Source organism: Trachypithecus francoisi, unplaced genomic scaffold (genome assembly GCF_009764315.1).
Source record: "Trachypithecus francoisi isolate TF-2019V2 unplaced genomic scaffold, Tfra_2.0 Lachesis_group13, whole genome shotgun sequence".
Taxonomy (NCBI): domain Eukaryota; kingdom Metazoa; phylum Chordata; class Mammalia; order Primates; family Cercopithecidae; genus Trachypithecus; species Trachypithecus francoisi.
This window is the reverse complement of record NW_022681458.1, coordinates 44,698,915-44,715,890: the sequence shown is the minus strand read 5'-3', so window position 1 is coordinate 44,715,890 and position 16,976 is coordinate 44,698,915. Positions and strand designations below refer to the sequence as shown.

At 42.2% G+C, this 16,976-nt stretch overlaps 1 protein-coding gene across 10 annotated transcripts in view; it reads right to left on the bottom strand.

The window, feature by feature from the left end:
- The window catches only part of ANKRD44 (ankyrin repeat domain 44), a 362,557-nt gene that overhangs the window by 65,207 nt on the left and 280,374 nt on the right, over positions 1-16,976 (bottom strand). For 5 of the 10 annotated variants that reach the window (XM_033230774.1, XM_033230771.1, XM_033230773.1 and 2 more), the window contains exons 17-18: positions 13,928-14,089; positions 10,025-10,096 (exon numbers count right to left, since the gene is read on the bottom strand). In XM_033230774.1, the coding sequence (XP_033086665.1) occupies positions 10,025-10,096; positions 13,928-14,089 (234 nt within the window). The remainder of the gene's footprint in view (positions 1-10,024; positions 10,097-13,927; positions 14,090-16,976) is intronic. The other 5 variants (XM_033230775.1, XM_033230770.1, XM_033230776.1 and 2 more) reach the window with 1 other exon arrangement.

The window sequence follows — 16,976 nt, the reverse complement described above, 5'->3', positions numbered from 1 at the left end:
AAAACCCTCTTAAAGACAGAATGGTTGAGAGGCCAGATTTATCTATAGCAGAGGTGTCCAATCTTTTGGCTTCCCTGGGCCACATTGGAAGAATTGTCTTGGGCCACACATAAAATACACTAACACTAATGATAGCCGATGAGCTTAAAAACAATTGCAAAAGAATCTCATCATGTTTTAAGAAAGTTTACAAATTTGTGTTGGGCCGCAATCAAAGCTGTCCTGGGCACATGTGATCCTTTGGCCAGGGGTTGGACAAGTGTGATCTACAAAATTTGCTTTGTTTCTTTATCTAGTTTGTAGCTCCTGAATTTTACTATGCATAAAGTAAAGCCTTCACTAGAAGTATTAAACATTTTACATTGTTTTAAGCAACACCTTTAAAAAACCTTATTAGGTAACAATTCTTTCTTTTTTTTTAAATTTTTTTTTTTAAATTATACATTAAGTTCTAGGGTACATGTGCATAACGTGCAGGTTTGTTACATATGTATACTTGTGCCATGTTGGTGTGCTGCACCCATCAACTCGTCAGCACCCATCAATTCATCATTTATATCAGGTATAACTCCCAATGCAATCCCTCCCCGTCCCCCCTCCCCATGATAGGCCCTGGTGTGTGATGTTCCCCTTCCCGAGTCCAAGTGATCTCATTGTTCAGTTCCCACCTATGAGTGAGAACATGTGGTGTTTGGTTTTCTCTTCTTGTGATAGTTTGCTAAGAATGATGGTTTCCAGCTGCATCCATGTCCCTACAAAGGACGCAAACTCATCCTTTTTGATGGCTGCATAGTATTCCATGGTGTATATGTGCCACATTTTCTTAATCCAGTCTGTCACAGATGGACATTTGGGTTGATTCCAAGTCTTTGCTATTGTGAATAGTGCCGCAATAAACATACGTGTGCATGTGTCTTTATAGCAGCATGATTTATAATCCTTTGGGTATATACCCAGTAGTGGGATGGCTGGGTCATATGGTACATCTAGTTCTAGATCCTTGGGGAATTGCCATACTGTTTTCCATAATGGTTGAACTAGTTTACAATCCCACCAACAGTGTAAAAGTGTTCCTATTTCTCCACATCCTCTCCAACACCTGTTGTTTCCTGACTTTTTAATGATTGCCATTCTAACTGGTGTGAGATGGTATCTCATTGTGGTTTTGATTTGCATTTCTCTGATGGCCAGTGATAATGAGCATTTTTTCATGTGTCTGTTGGCTGTATGAATGTCTTCTTTTGAGAAATGTCTGTTCATATCCTTTGCCCACTTTTTGATGGGGTTGTTTGTTTTTTTCTTGTAATTTGTTTGAGTTCTTTGTAGATTCTGGATATTAGCCCTTTGTCAGATGAGTAGATTGCAAAAATTTTCTCCCATTCTGTAGGTTGCCTGTTCACTCTGATGGTAGTTCTTTTGCTGTGCAGAAGCTCTTTAGTTTAATTAGATTCCATTTGTCAATTTTGGCTTTTGGTGCCGTTGCTTTTGGTGTTTTAGACATGAAGTCCTTGCCCATGCCTATGTCCTGAATGGTACTACCTAGGTTTTCTTCTAGGGTTTTTATGGTATTAGGTCTAACATTTAAGTCTCTAATCCATCTTGAATTAATCTTCGTATAAGGGGTAAGGAAAGGATCCAGTTTCAGCTTTCTACTTATGGCTAGCCAATTTTCCCAGCACCATTTATTAAATAGGGAATCCTTTCCCCAATTCTTGTTTCTCTCAGGTTTGTCAAAGATCAGATGGCTGTAGATGTGTGGTATTATTTCTGAGGACTCTGTTCTGTTCCATTGGTCTATATCTCTGTTTTGGTACCAGTACCATGCTGTTTTGGTTACTGTAGCCTTGTAGTATAGTTTGAAGTCAGGTAGCGTGACGCCTCCAGCTTTGTCCTTTTGACTTAGGATTGTCTTGGCAATGCAGGCTCTTTTTTGGTTCCATATGAACTTTAAAGCAGTTTTTTCCAATTCTGTGAAGAAACTCATTGGTAGCTTGATGGGGATGGCACTGAATCTATAAATAACCTTGGGCAGTATGGCCATTTTCACGATATTGATTCTTCCTATCCATGAGCATGGTATGTTCTTCCATTGTTTGTGTCCTCTTTGATTTCACTGAGCAGTGGTTTGTAGTTCTCCTTGAAGAGGTCCTTTACATCCCTTGTAAGTTGGATTCCTAGGTATTTTATTCTCTTTGAAGCAATTGTGAATGGAAGTTCATTCCTGATTTGGCTCTCTGTTTGTCTGTTACTGGTGTATAAGAATGCTTGTGATTTTTGCACATTAATTTTGTATCCTGAGACTTTGCTGAAGTTGCTTATCAGCTTAAGGAGATTTTGGGCTGTGACAATGGGGTTTTCTAAATATACAATCATGTCATCTGCAAACAGGGACAATTTGACTTCTTCTTTTCCTAACTGAATACCCTTGATTTCTTTCTCTTGCCTGATTGCCCTAGCCAGAACTTCCAACACTGTGTTGAATAGGAGTGGTGAGAGAGGGCATCCCTGTCTTGTGCCAGTTTTCAAAGGGAATTTTTCCAGTTTTTGCCCATTCAGTATGATATTAGCTGTGGGTGTGTCATAAATAGCTCTTATTATTTTGAGGTACGTTCCATCAATACCGAATTTATTGAGCGTTTTTAGCATGAAGGGCTGTTGAATTTTGTCAAAAGCCTTTTCTGCATCTATTGAGATAATCATGTGGTTCTTGTCTTTGGTTCTGTTTATATGCTGGATTACGTTTATTGATTTGTGAATGTTGAACCAGCCTTGCATCCCAGGGATGAAGCCCACTTGATCATGGTGGATAAGCTTTTTGATGTGCTGCTGAATCCAATTTGCCAGTATTTTATTGAGGATTTTTGCATCGATGTTCATCAGGGATATTGGTCTAAAATTCTCTTTTTTTGTTGTGTCTCTGCCAGGCTTTGGTATCAGGATGATGCTGGCCTCATAAAATGAGTTAGGGAGGATTCCCTCTTTTTCTATTGATTGGAATAGTTTCAGAAGGAATGGTACCAGCTCCTCCTTGTACCTCTGGTAGAATTCAGCTGTGAATCCATCTGGTCCTGGACTTTTTCTGGTTGGTAGGCTATTAATTATTGCCTCAATTTCAGAGCCTGCTATTGGTCTATTCAGGGATTCAACTTCTTCCTGGTTTAGTCTTGGAAGAGTGTAAGTGTCCAGGAAATTATCCATTTCTTCTAGATTTTCTAGTTGATTTGCATAGAGGTGTTTATAGTATTCTCTGATGGTAGTTTGTATTTCTGTGGGGTCGGTGGTGATATCCCCTTTATCATTTCTTATTGCATCTATTTGATTCCTCTCTCTTCTTTATTAGTCTTGCTAGTGGTCTGTCAATTTTGCTGATCTTTTCAAAAAACCAACTCCTGGATTCATGGACTTTTGGAGGGTTTTTGTGTCTCTATCCTTCAGTTCTGCTCTGATCTTAGTTATTTCTTGCCTTCTGCTAGCTTTTGAATGTGTTTGCTCTTGCTTCTCAGTTCTTTTAATTGTGATGTTAGAGTGTCAATTTTAGATCTTTCCAGCTTTCTCTTGTGGGCATTTAGTGCTATAAATTTCCCTCTACACACTGCTTTAAATGTGTCCCAGAGATTCTGGTATGTTGTATCTTTGTTCTCATTGGTTTCAAAGAACAGCTTTATTTCTGCTTTCATTTCGTTATGTACCCAGTAGTCATTCAGGAGCAGGTTGTTCAGTTTCCATGTAGTTGAGCGGTTTTGATTGAGTTTCTTAGTCCTGAGTTCTAGTTTGATTGCACTGTGGTCTGAGAGACAGTTTGTTATAATTTCTGTTCTTTTACATTTGCTGAGGAGTGCTTTACTTCCAATTATGTGGTCAATTTTGGAATAAGTGCGATGTGGTGCTGAGAAGAATGTATATTCTGTTGATTTGGGGTGGAGAGTTCTATAGATGTCTATTAGGTCCGCTTGGTGCAGAGATGAGTTCAATTCCTGGATATCCTTGTTAACTTTCTGTCTCGTTGATCTGTCTAATGTTGACAGTGGAGTGTTGAAGTCTCCCATTATTATTGTATGGGAGTCTAAGTCTCTTTGTAAGTCTCTAAGGACTTGCTTTATGAATCTGGGTGCTCCTGTATTGGGTGCATATATATTTAGGAGAGTTAGCTCTTCCTGTTGAATTGATCCCTTTACCATTATGTAATGGCCTTCTTTGTCTCTTTTGATCTTTGATGGTTTAAAGTCTGTTTTATCAGAGACTAGGATTGCAACCCCTGCTTTTTTTTGTTCTCCATTTGCTTGGTAGATCTTCCTCCATCCCTTTATTTTGAGCCTATGTATGTCTCTGCATGTGAGATGGGTCTCCTGAATACAGCAGACTGATGGGTCTTGACTCATCAGTGATATGAGATAGTTTGCCAGTCTGTGTCTTTTCATTGGATAGTTTGCCAGTCTGTGTCTTTTAATTGGAGCATTTAGTCCATTTACATTTAAGGTTAATATTGTTATGTGTGAACTTGATCCTGTCATTATGATATTAACTGGTTATTTTGCTCGTTAGTTGATGCAGTTTCTTCCTAGCCTCGATGGTCTTTACATTTTGGCATGTTTTTGCAATGGCTGGTACCGGTTGTTCCTTTCCATGTTTAGGGCTTCCTTCAGGGTCTCTTGTAAGGCAGGCCTGGTAGTGACAAAATCTCTAAGCATTTGCTTATCTGTAAAGGATTTTATTTCTCCTTCACTGATGAAACTTAGTTTGGCTGGATATGAAATTCTGGTTGAAAATTCTTTTCTTTAAGAACGTTGAATATTGGCCCCCACTCTCTTCTGGCTTGTAGAGTTTCTGCCGAGAGATCTGCTGTTAGTCTGATGGGCTTCCCTTTGTGGGTAACCCGGCCTTTCTCTCTGGCTGCCCTTAAGATTCTTTCCTTCATTTCAACTTTGGTGAATCTGGCAATTATGTGTCTTGGAGTTGCTCTTCTGGAGGAGTATCTTTGTGGCATTCTCTGTATTTCCTGAATTTGAATGTTGGCCTGCCCTACTAGGTTGGGGAAGTTCTCCTGGATGATATCCTGAAGAGTGTTTTCCAACTTGGTTCCATTTTCCCCCGCACTTTCAGGCACCCCAATCAGACGTAGATTTGGTCTTTTTACATAATCCCATACTTCTTGCAGGCTTTGTTCATTTCTTTTTCTTCTTTTCTTTTGGTTTCTCTTCTCGCTTCATTTCATTCATTTGATCTTCAATCGCTGATACTCTTTCTTCCAGTTGATCGAGTCGGTTACTGAAGCTTGTGCATTTGTCACGTATTTCTCGTGTCATGGTTTTCATCTCTGTCATTTCGTTTATGATCTTCTCTGCATTAATTAGTCTAGCTGTCAATTCTTCCACTCTTTTTTCAAGATTTTTAGTTTCTTTGCATGGGTACGTAATTCCTCCTTTAGCTCTGAGAAGTTTGATGGACTGAAGCCTTCTTCTCTCATCTCATCAAAGTCATTCTCTGACCAGCTTTGATCCGTTGCTGGCGATGGGTTGCGCTCCTTTGCAGGGGGAGATGCGCTCTTATTTTTTGAATTTCCAGCTTTTCTGCCCTGCTTTTTCCCCATCTTTGTGGTTTTATCTGCCTCTGATCTTTGATGATGGTGACGTACTGATGGGGTTTTGGTATAGGTGTCCTTCCTGTTTGATAGTTCTCCTTCTAACAGTCAGGACCCTCAGCTGTAGGTCTGTTGGAGATTGCTTGAGGTCCACTCCAGACCCTGTTTGCCTGGGTATCAGCAGCAGAGGTTGCAGAAGATAGAATATTGCTGAACAGCGAGTGTACCTGTCTGATTCTTCCTTTGGAAGCTTCCTCTCAGGGGTGTACTCCACCCTGTGAGGTGTGGGGTGTCAGACTGCCCCTAGTGGGGGATGTCTCCCAGTTAGGCTACTCAGGGGTCAGGGACCCACTTGAGCAGGCAGTCTGTCCGATCTGAGATCTCAACCTCTGTGTTGGGAGATCCACTGCTCTCTTCAAAGCTCTCAGACAGAGTCGTTTGCGTCTGCAGAGGTTCCTGCTGCTTTTGTTGTTGTTGTTGTTAACTGTGCCCTGTCCCCAGAGGTGGAGTCTACAGAGACAGGCAGGTTTCCTTGAGCTGCTGTGAGATCCACCCAGTTCGAGCTTCCCAGCGGCTTTGTTTACCTACTTAAGCCTCAGCAATGGCGGGCGCCCCTCCCCCAGCCTCGCTGCTGACTTGTGGTTAGATCGCAGACTGCTGTGTTAGCAATGAGGGAGGCTCCGTGGGCGTGGGACCCTCCCGGCCAGGTGTGGGATATATTCTCCTGGTGTGCCCGTTTGCTTAAAGCGCAGTATTGGGGTGGGAGTCACCCGATTTTCCAGGTGTTGTGTGTCTCAGTTCCCCTGGCTAGGAAAAGGGATTCCCTTCCCCCTTGCGCTTCCCAGGTGAGGTGATGCTTCGCCCTGCTTCAGCTGTTGATGGTCGGGCTGCAGCAGCTGACCAGCACCGATTGTCTGGCACTCCCTAGTGAGATGACCCCAGTACCTCAGTTGAAAATGCAGAAATCACCGGTCTTCTGTGTCGCTCGCGCTGGGAGTTGGAGACTGGAGCTGTTCCTATTCGGCCATCTTGCTCCGCCCCCGGTAACAATTATTTCTTAAACGTGATTAATTTTTCCAGACCTTTTAAGATAGGAACTAAGGACAATGAGGGGAAAGAATTGGGATCTCAACAGAATCCATGAGAACAATGGATCTGTCTGAAAATCTTGACAGCTGGAGCCTTTCATTTGCATAACATTGTTATTTAATTTAATATTTTCAAGTGGATGAAATGCTTATGAAATTCACTGGGCCAATAACCCTGGAGATTTGAATCATTCAGCCAGGAAATAGTAACTCAAGGCACGTCAGGTTTCTGGTAGCAGTCAAGGTTTGGGGGCATCTGGTTCCATTACACTGCTAGAGTGCTTCCACGTAAAAAATTATGTGCCTTGGGTTTTATCAAAGCAAGTAAGAAAGTATGTGCCTTGGGTTTTATCAAGTTAATTGTCACCGAGGCCCCTAGAGAGGGTGATGGGCATACCTGTGGAGTCCTTAAAGCAAATAATTTGTTTTAAGTGTTAGTATTTAGAGAGAAAGAATAAAATGATTTTAGAAGGAATCCACTGTAATCAGCCTGATCAAAGTTATGGTCATCATCTCTTGCCTGGTTTGCCTTGCTTCTGCTTTCATTCCCTTGGAATTTTGACTCAACATAGAAGCTAAAGTGATCCTTTTAAAACAAAAGTCATACCATATCAATCTGTTTTCTCAAAACCCTCCTAATAGTTTCCTATTTTGTTCAGAGTAAAAGTCCCCGTGAGATCTGTGGTGGCCGCCCAAACTCCTGGCTCCCTCAATAACATGTGAGACATCGCCCCCAGCTACTCTCTCTTCACCACTCTGCTCTAGCCACAGTGGCCCCTTTCCTGTTCTGTGGACATGCCAAGCATGCGTTCCCCGAGGGACTTTGCATTCTGCCCACAACACTCCTTCATCAGATATCAAAAAGCGTAGGTCTGTGCACAAATACAAGATTCTGTGCTACATAAAATAGCACCCTGGCCAGGTGCAGCAGCTCATGCCTGCAATCCCAGCTACTCAGGAAGTTAAGACAGGAGGATCACTTGACCCCTGGAGTTTGAGATCAGCCTGGGCAACACAGTGAGACCCCAACTCTTAAATAAACAAATAAGCATCCTGTTTGTCACCTCAATACTTTCTATCTCCCTGATCCCATTTCATTTTCTCTGTAGCACCTGCAGCACTTATTACCATCTGTCATGTGAGATATTTCCTCACCTGTTTGTCTCCCCTAGACTGGATACTCTGCAAGGGCAGAGGTGGGGTTTTGTTCACTGCAATATCTCCAGCTACTCAAACAGTGCTTGGCACTATTCACAGTCAGTGTATGTTGGATGAAAGGATGATGTTAATAATGATGTTATATGGTGTTAGTAATGATGACAATGAAGCTAGCTCATGGCACATATGTGTGCCAGGCACTGTTCTAATTGTGTTACATCCATTAACTCATGCCATCTCCACAATGAGGTACTGCTATTCTCATATCATGGGTAGGGACACTCAGACATAAGAGATGAGGTATTTGGGTTAAGATCACACAATAAACAATTCAATAAATTAACAAGTTGGAATGGGTCTTTGAGATGCTTAACTGATTTCCTTTAACTTACAGGTGGGGAAACCATGTCCAGGTGAGTTGCTAATGAAAAGAATGGCAGCTGGGACCTCCACTTAATGTATCTTTCCTGGGCCTCTGTCAGCTGCAGAACTACCAAAGCCCACCTCTTTTAAATGATATCAGCACCCTATCTTTACACAGCCAGCAACCCATGGAGTTTAGCAGAGTACACAATAAGCACTCAACAAATACAGTGTGGGAAAAAAAAAAAAAAGAAGAAGAACGAGAGATGATAGAGTTTTTGGAAGCCAAGAAACTCTTCTCAGATTAGTAGCAGGCTTGGCAATGCAGTCAAACCCACTTTCTTGGGGCCTGAGAACTGCATCTGAGATAATCCTCCATATAGCACTAACTGTCCCTAGAGAATGTTTGTGAGTGCTCAGCTTTGGGGTAACTTCCCCAGGCACAGCAAATGGTTGGGCAGGGATTCTAGCAAGCAACCTGTACTAAGGGCCAACTGGCATGAAGCTTTATATGTATAAATATCCCACTATTTATCCACATTTTCCACCTCTAGGAACAAAGACTGATGCACATTTCACCCTGATTTCACTAGACTCAAAACGCATGCGTGTATGAGTGTGCAGTGGGTGTGTTGGTGGGTGTGGTCAGCAGGTGTGCTGTGAGTATGTGGGGAAACAGGCGGTGAAGGGAAGAGTCCGCACATACGGTCAGTTCTGGATACTCCCAATCCTTGTGTGACGGCCTTGTCTCCTCTCTCCTTTCCTGACCACCTCTACATGTCAATTAATAAAACACTCCTCTCTTCTCTCCAAAATCTCCATGTCAATTTTTCATCAGAACGACACTGAAGAAGTGCTTATGTACATATGGTATTAAGTGAAATTTCTTATGTACATATGGTATTAAGTGAAATGTCATAAACACAGTTAAACAAAGAGACCCAGCCCCATCCCATTCTTCCTGGTGTCCTGCCCCTGGGTTTTACTAAGCAAAGAAGCATCCAAACACCATCTTTGTGGCCTCACAATTCAGCAGCACCAAGGGCATGTGAGCGCCTTGGGCAGGTGAGCTGGCTGTTGCGGGGTGTGGCTGCCAGTCAGCAGGGTTCCTAGGGCCAACTCTTAGCAGGTCTCACCATCTGAGACAGAGTGGTGGGTGTACTTCACACCTTGGTCACATCCATGAAGAGTCTGGGGATCATCACTCTGAGCTGTTGCATTTGCCTTCAATTACTGGGATGAGGACAGGAAGTGTTATTGTTGAGAAAATACCTCTTCCCTCACCTCCCAGATCTCACCCAGTACAAGAATCAGAGCCTCAGACTTCCTTGGAGACCCTGATTTCAAGTGCAGGTAGAAGGTCACAGCTGCAGCTCTGCACGTGCTCATCTTGCTCTCATCAGTTTGTGCTCAAACATCCTGCCAGTTTTTAACTGTGGTATTCAATGAGCCATAGGTTTTCCACTTGTATATTGTTATCTCTAATCAAATCTCTTAAACTGAAATGTATCCTTTGAATTTTAAAGACTGTTAAACTTTATAACAAGAATAAAGGGTAAGGCTTTAGGTGCATTCTCTCTTTTCCTTTGCCCTCACTTTACAGATGGGGAAACCGAGCCTCAAGACAGGGTAAGTCATGTATCTAAGATCACCAGCAGATGAAACTGGGATTGGAAGGCGAGGCAGTCTCTCTCCACAGCCTGTGCCTTTAACTATGGACTACGTTCATTATCACTCATCCCTGTGTTACTACGCTTGCGTGTTAAAAGCAGGATAGTTTTAGGAATGCTTAGGTTCTCTTTGTAACAGGTGAAGCTTCCCATGGCATCGCACTTACAGCTAAGTGGAGTGGACTCTTAGTAGCACCAGAATCGGATTCTTCAAACCCACTGTTTGTTCTTTCCAAAAGCTGTGGAGACAAAAAGCAAACAACAGTACGTGAGTCCAAAGTTTGCAAAATGTTGGCAAAAATGAGAAAAGAGGCTTCAGAAACTTGAGAAGTTATGCAGTTTATCAGTAATATAAAAATCTGATATAACATATCTAAAACAAATATGTTAACAGAATATTTAAACTTCTAGATCACCTCAGCACTTGAATCCAGAAAAATAATTCACATTATATCCATTTTCACCTAGCAAATTGATAATAATGAAAAAAATAAGACCCCATATTGATTCTACTATCAAACACACACTTACTGCAGATAGTGTGGATAGCGTTGAAAAAGACAAGACTCCTGCTCTCATGAAGCTGACATTTTGGAAAAAACGAAGCATAGACAAATAAATGTACAAATAAGAAAACATTTGGAGGTGATCCATGCTGTAATGAGAATAAAATACAAGGATGGAGTGACTAAGAGGCTACTTTACAGCACATGGCCAGGCAAGGCCTTCCCCAAGGAAGTGACACTTCAGGTGAATCCTAAATAAGAAGAAGAATTAAACCAGATAAAGGTGTGGCAGGAGAGTATTCAGGAATAGGAAATAGTCAATGATATGCATCAAGACAGGACAAACATGGTAAGTCAAGGAATGGAAAGACCAGTGTCACTAGGGCATGATGTTAGTGAGGGTGGCGGGAAAATGACATTCTCATAGACCTTGGCGGGAGAACAAATTGTTAAAACCTTTCTGGTTCCCTAGCAAGCAGACTCAGAGATGGGAGAGAAAAAAAAAAGAAAAGAACACCTTCTGGGCAATTAGTGCATATCTTTTGAATCTAGGGATTCTATCTTAATAAATAATTAGACGAGTGCACAATGGTGCATATGTAAGGAAATGCATTCATACAATAAATACTCAATGAATGATTACCATGTATCCTGACACTGTTCCCTGTGCTGATAATTCAATAATAAACCAAGTATTAAAAATCCATGCACTGGCCGGGCACGGTGGCTCAAGCCTATAATCCCAGCACTTTGGGAGGCCGAGACAGGCGGATCATGAGGTCAGGAGATCGAGACCATCCTGGCTAACACAGTGAAACCCCGTCTCTACTAAAAAATACAAAAAACTATCCGGGTGTGGTGGCGGGCGCCTGTAATCCCAGCTACTCGGGAGGCTGAGGCAGGAGAATGGCGTAAACCTGGGAGGCGGAGCTTGCAGTGAGCTGAGATCCGGCCACTGCACTCCAGCCTGGGTGACAGAGCGAGACTCCGGCTCAAAAAAAAAAGAGATCACGCCACTGCACTCCGGCCTGGGTGACAGAGTGAGACTCGGCCTCAAAAAAAAAAAAAAAAAAAAAAAAATACATGCACTGATAATTCCATAATAAACCAAGTATTAAAAATCTATTTTCCTATGGCAGAGTGGACATACAATAAAATAAGAAGTTTCATAGTTGAATACAAAGTGCAAGGTGCTATGGCAGAGAAGGAAGGTTCAAAGAGCTCGAGGAGAGATTAGTTTGTAACTTTATGTAGGGTGATTAGGGAAAGCCTCACTGAGCTCAGGAGTTCAAGACCAGGCTAGGCAAGATGGCAAAATCCCATCTTTACAAAAAAATACAAAAATTAACCAAGTGTGGCGGTACACACCTATAGGAGGCTGAGGTGGGAGGATGGCTTGAGCCTGGAAGGTGGAGGTCGCAGTGAGCTGAGATTGTACCACTGCATTCCAGCCTGGGCAATACAGCCAGGCCCTGTCTCAAGAAAAAAAGACATCTTAACTGGAAAGTTGCTGGATACATGGGTTTGAAGGTCAGAGTATTTAAAGTCATAAGATTGGATGAGATCAACAAAGGAGTACACAAAGAAGAAACGGGGTCCCAGGACTGATGCCTGGGGCACCCACCACTAAGAGCTGGAGAGATGAGGAGGAACCAGCAGGAAGACTCAGACTGAGCAGGCGAGCTAGAAGGAAAACAAGGAGAACATGAGATTCTGGAACCAAGTGAAGGAGGAGTTTTATGAAGAGAATGAGCAGTCATGTCAAGTGTCATGACAGATCAAGGAAAATAAGGGAGATTTTTGTTTTTTTAAGAGACAGGGTCTCGCTCTGTCACCCAGGCTGGAGTGCAGTGGTGTGATTTTGGCCCACTGCAGCCTCAACCTCCCAGGCCCAAGGGATTCTCCCACTCTGCCCGAGTAACTGGGACTACAGGTACATGTCACCAGGCCTGGTTAATTTAAAATTTTTTTTTTTTTGTAGAGACAGGGTCTCACTAAGTTTCCCAGGCTGCTCTCAAACTCTTGGGCTCAAGCAGTACTGCCATCTTGGCCTCCCAAACTACTGAGATTACACAGGCATGAGCCACCGTGTCCCGCCAGGTCTGAGAATTGATCACTGAGTTTAGCAACATGAGGCCTGAGAACTGACCACTGTGTTAGCAAAATGGAGGAGGCTATTACTGACTCTGATAAGAGCCATTTATTACAACATTATTTATGTGAAAAAAATAGAAAAAAAATAACTAGCAATAGCATAGGTTAAATAAATTATAGAGGTATACATTATACTTTCAGATAAATTGTTCCCCTTTATCTTGCTTTGAAGCTCTTTATTTTTATTTTTTTACATAGAGACAGGGTCTCACTCTGCCACCCTGGCTGGAGTGTGGTGGTGTGAGCATAGCTCACTGCAGCCTTGAGCTCCTGGGCTCAACTGATCCTCCCACCTCAGCCTCTGGAGTAGCTGGGACTACAGGCACAAGTCACTATGCCTGGCTCTTGAAGCTTTTCTTTGTATAGTGACACATCCAAAAGGAATGCAAATCCTGTATCCAAAGCCTCGATATGTGCCATGATGGTCATCAACACCCAACTCCAGCTTCCTGATTGGTGGGCTTGGGCTGCCCTACATTACAGAGGCTGGACAGCTAAACACCACATTTCCTAGACTCCTTTGAGCTAGAGTTCCAAAAGTGATTTTAGCTCTTCCAGTTAGACGCATGAACTTTTCTTTTTCTTCACTGCCTCTTTGATCAGGTATATATTAAAAATAAGGTGTCCAAAATGATATTATCTTTATGAAATAAACACATTTAAAAGCTTATGCAGCAGGATTACTTTCCTCTGTGGTAGCTTTCTTTTCTGCTGGCTTCTTTTAAGCTGCTGTTTTCTTGGTAGCTGCTGCCTTTTTTCCCACCAGAGGTTTCCTCTGCTTCTTAACACCCACACCCATTTTTTCCTCTCTTTCCCACCACAGGCTTCTTCCTGCAACCCCCTTCCATCTGATTTAGCCTCTAGGGCTAGTGCTGCTGTTGCTGCTGTTGCTTCTGCTGCGGCTGCTGCTACCTTATCCCCCAGAGTTTGTGATTCTTGGCCTGGCAAAGAATGGTGTCCTGACACGTGTTTGCATATGGGTTTAGCTTTAAGATGAGTTTCAGATTTTTCAGTGAGTTCTTTGGGACTCTGCAATGAATCTGCTTGCCTGCTGCTTGAAGTGCTCTTTGGATCTCCAGGCTTTTCAAGCTTTTGCTAAGGTCTGTGTTGCTCATCTTGTGCATGGGAAGATTTTCCTGAGGGAAGCAGCTTTATGCCTAGTGCCATATAATTCATCTAACTTCCAGAAAGCACTTTCAGTCCAATGCAGAAACATCCCACATGCCCACCAGGAGCAAGCTGCAAAATGTTCAGTTTTCTTACATTAAGCAGAGTCATTCCAGGGATGTTTCTGAAGGCCTTCATGATACCACTGTCCTCATTACAGATGATGAAGGGTGTTCTGTGTCAGACACAATGATGGTTTATCATTTTGTCCTTGCCAGCTCTTATTTGCTAAGAGGCACAGACCTTTTCGATATCATTCCAGGTTTTAAGTTTCTTATGCAGCAAAACTGCCTCCTGGGTCTTCTTGTAGCCTTCAACTTTTATCTTCAACCACCAAAGGAAGTTCAGGAACTTCCTCAATACAATGACCTTTAGACATGACCAGCATTGGTAAGGCTGAGGCAGCTGGGGCAGAGCAAATGGCATATCATTTTTGGGTTGTGTTCATTCTACAGTGCCAATGGCACCAGGCTTTTGTTGGTGCAAACACGCAATCTTCATGACCCACATTTCCAAAGGCACCCTAGCCAGAACAATGAGTCCCATCACCTCAGACGCTGGGTATTGGAGCCACAGCTCTGCCAGTACCCTAAAACTTCTCACCCTACCATGGCATGTACTCATCCACTGATAGCAGTAGACTCCAAAAAGGGAGAGTTATCTGGCAAAAACGTCATTTTGCCTGCTGTGTTCAAGCCTGCCTTTCTACCAGATGTTGTGAACTTTGTTCACACCAACTTGTACAAAAAAACAAAGAGCCCTATGCTGCCTGTGAATTAGCAGGTCATGAGAACAGTGCCTTTAGAAGACAGAAGTGGGGCAGAGAAAATCTGTGATTTCCAACGGTGAGCACAGTTATGAAGACTTTGTCTTTTAGCTTCCGACATACAGGCCGTGAGTTTAGTGAGGATAGAGAAGCAAGACACAGGGATGCAGGACATTCATTTTTTTGGCAGTGTGGATCAAGCCAAAAAGCTGTGTGACTCTTGAGGCAATATTAGTGGGGGTGACAAGACTGTCCCCGAACATCAGCTAGGGTGATGTGTCTATGGAATCAGTCATTCCAGTGGCTGCTTTCTGATTCCTTATCTTCCTAATCATGGGGCAGAGGTAGCCCCCTGACAGTCCAGTTCATCAGTTCAGGCTTATTTCTGGAGGCCCACCTAAAGGCCACTCTTTTAGATCTTCCAATAATCTTGTAAACACTGATTTTTAAAAATAAAGGGTTTTTTTTTTTTTTTGCTTAAAGTAGCTAGAGTGGTTTCTGAATCCTGCAAATGAAGGCTGACTGATTCAAAGATCAATACAAGTGTCTTTTTGTTTGTTTGTTTGTTTTTTACTTATTATTTTTATTTTTGTAGAGATGGGGGTCTCACTATGTTGCCCAGGCTGGTCTCAAACTCTGGGCTCAAGCAATCCGCCTACCTCAGCCTCCCAAAGTGCTGGGACTACAAGTGTGAGCCACCATACCTAGCCCATAATATTAATACAAGTTTGTATAGATGTTTTCCTAATGGGGATGGAGAAGAGGAAATTACAGCACCCAAAACACTGGAAAGCAAAACTTTCTACAAATCTGCTTTACCTATTTTTCTCCCTGTAAGTCCCAAGCTTGTCAAGTGGAAAACACACTTTAAAGCTGTAGGTGTTGAATGACACTATTTTCATTTTTTTTTTAAAAAAGCAGCATTGACATGACTATATACACAGGAAAACAAAAAGCCTAGATATAGAAATACACACCTTACAAGGTTTAACACAATAACCTGAAAGTGACATTATAGAAGATTTTATTTTCTTCTTTATATTTCCATTGAATGTGTATTGTTTTGTTTGTGCGTGTGTTTTGTCTTAAGAGACAGCGTCTTGCTATGTTGCCTAGGCTGGAGTGCAGAGCACAGGGGCAATGATAGCACACTAGAGTCCCAAACTCCTGGGCTAAAGCAATCCTCTTGCCTCACCCTCCTGAGTAGCTGGGACTACGGGGCATACCACCATGCCCAGCTATGTATTGTTTTGTAATCAGAAAAACACTAAAGCAATTTCTATTTGGAAAAAAGCTATTAACCTTTCATCTAATGTAATAATGTCCACAGACTCTCGGTTAGATTCAGAACTCCTTTCTAGTCAATACGTGTGGAACAAAATGCTATGATGTTGGGATTTTTTGGTAAATCAAATAATAGTGTAAAAAATACCATCTAAAAGCATGCAAGTTTAAATTTGCAAAGAATACAATACTGTAATTATATTGGAAGTATGAGACACTTTGTGTTTGTTTCTTATTAGTGTGAAAATGGAATCTGGAACTTAAACAATCTAGTATCTATTAGAAAAATGAGAGTAAAGGTAATTTTAACTTCAAAGCAAATAACTTTAAAACCAATTTCTGTTACATAGTTGAAATAAAAGTAACCCTAACTGCTTGATAAGGCTAGAAAACAGCTGTTCTTTGCTTTGTTTTGCAACATTATCACCTGCAAGACTTCCTGGAATTGACAGTGTGTACCAACCCCAAATCCTGTCCTAGAATAAACTTTTAGTCAAAGGAACACAGAATCATTTCCCCCACTATCACAAATATGACAAACAGGGACTAAAAGACAATATACTATTGCATTTTTGAGAGTGTTCCAGGACAATAGTTATAAACCAGGTCACTATCAGAAGAGACATGATCACGATCAGATTCTTGAGTTTTATAAAATCGACTCTGGCTGCAGTGTGGAAAATGAACTACTGTGGTGCTGGGGGTGGGTACTGCTACCCTAGAAGCAGGAGGCATATTAGGATATTTCAACTGCAGGATTTCTAAATTGTGAATTAATAAGTCAGTGAGAACTCATGGTGGCCTGAACTACAGAACAGGTTATAGAAATGGAAGCGTCACTATTTTTTTTTTTTTTTTTGAGATGGAGTCTCGCTCTGTTGCCCAGGCTGGAGTGCAGTGGTGCAATCTCAGCTCACTGCAGCCTCTGCCTCCAGGGTTCAAGTGATTCTCCTGCCTCAGCCTCCTGAGTAGCTGGGACTACAGGCACCTACCACCACGCCTGGCTAGTTTTTTGTATTTTTAGTAGAGATGGGATTTCACCATGTTAGCCAAGATGGTCTCGATCTCCTGACCTTGTGATTTACCCGCCTTGGCCTCCCAAAATGTTGGGATTACAGGCGTGAGCCATGGCACCTAGCCTGAAGAGTCACTCTTTTATTCATTAATTTCAATAATTATTCGTTGATCCCTGTGCCAGGCACTGAGATTACAACTGTATTATGGTCCCTAAATAGAGCTTAG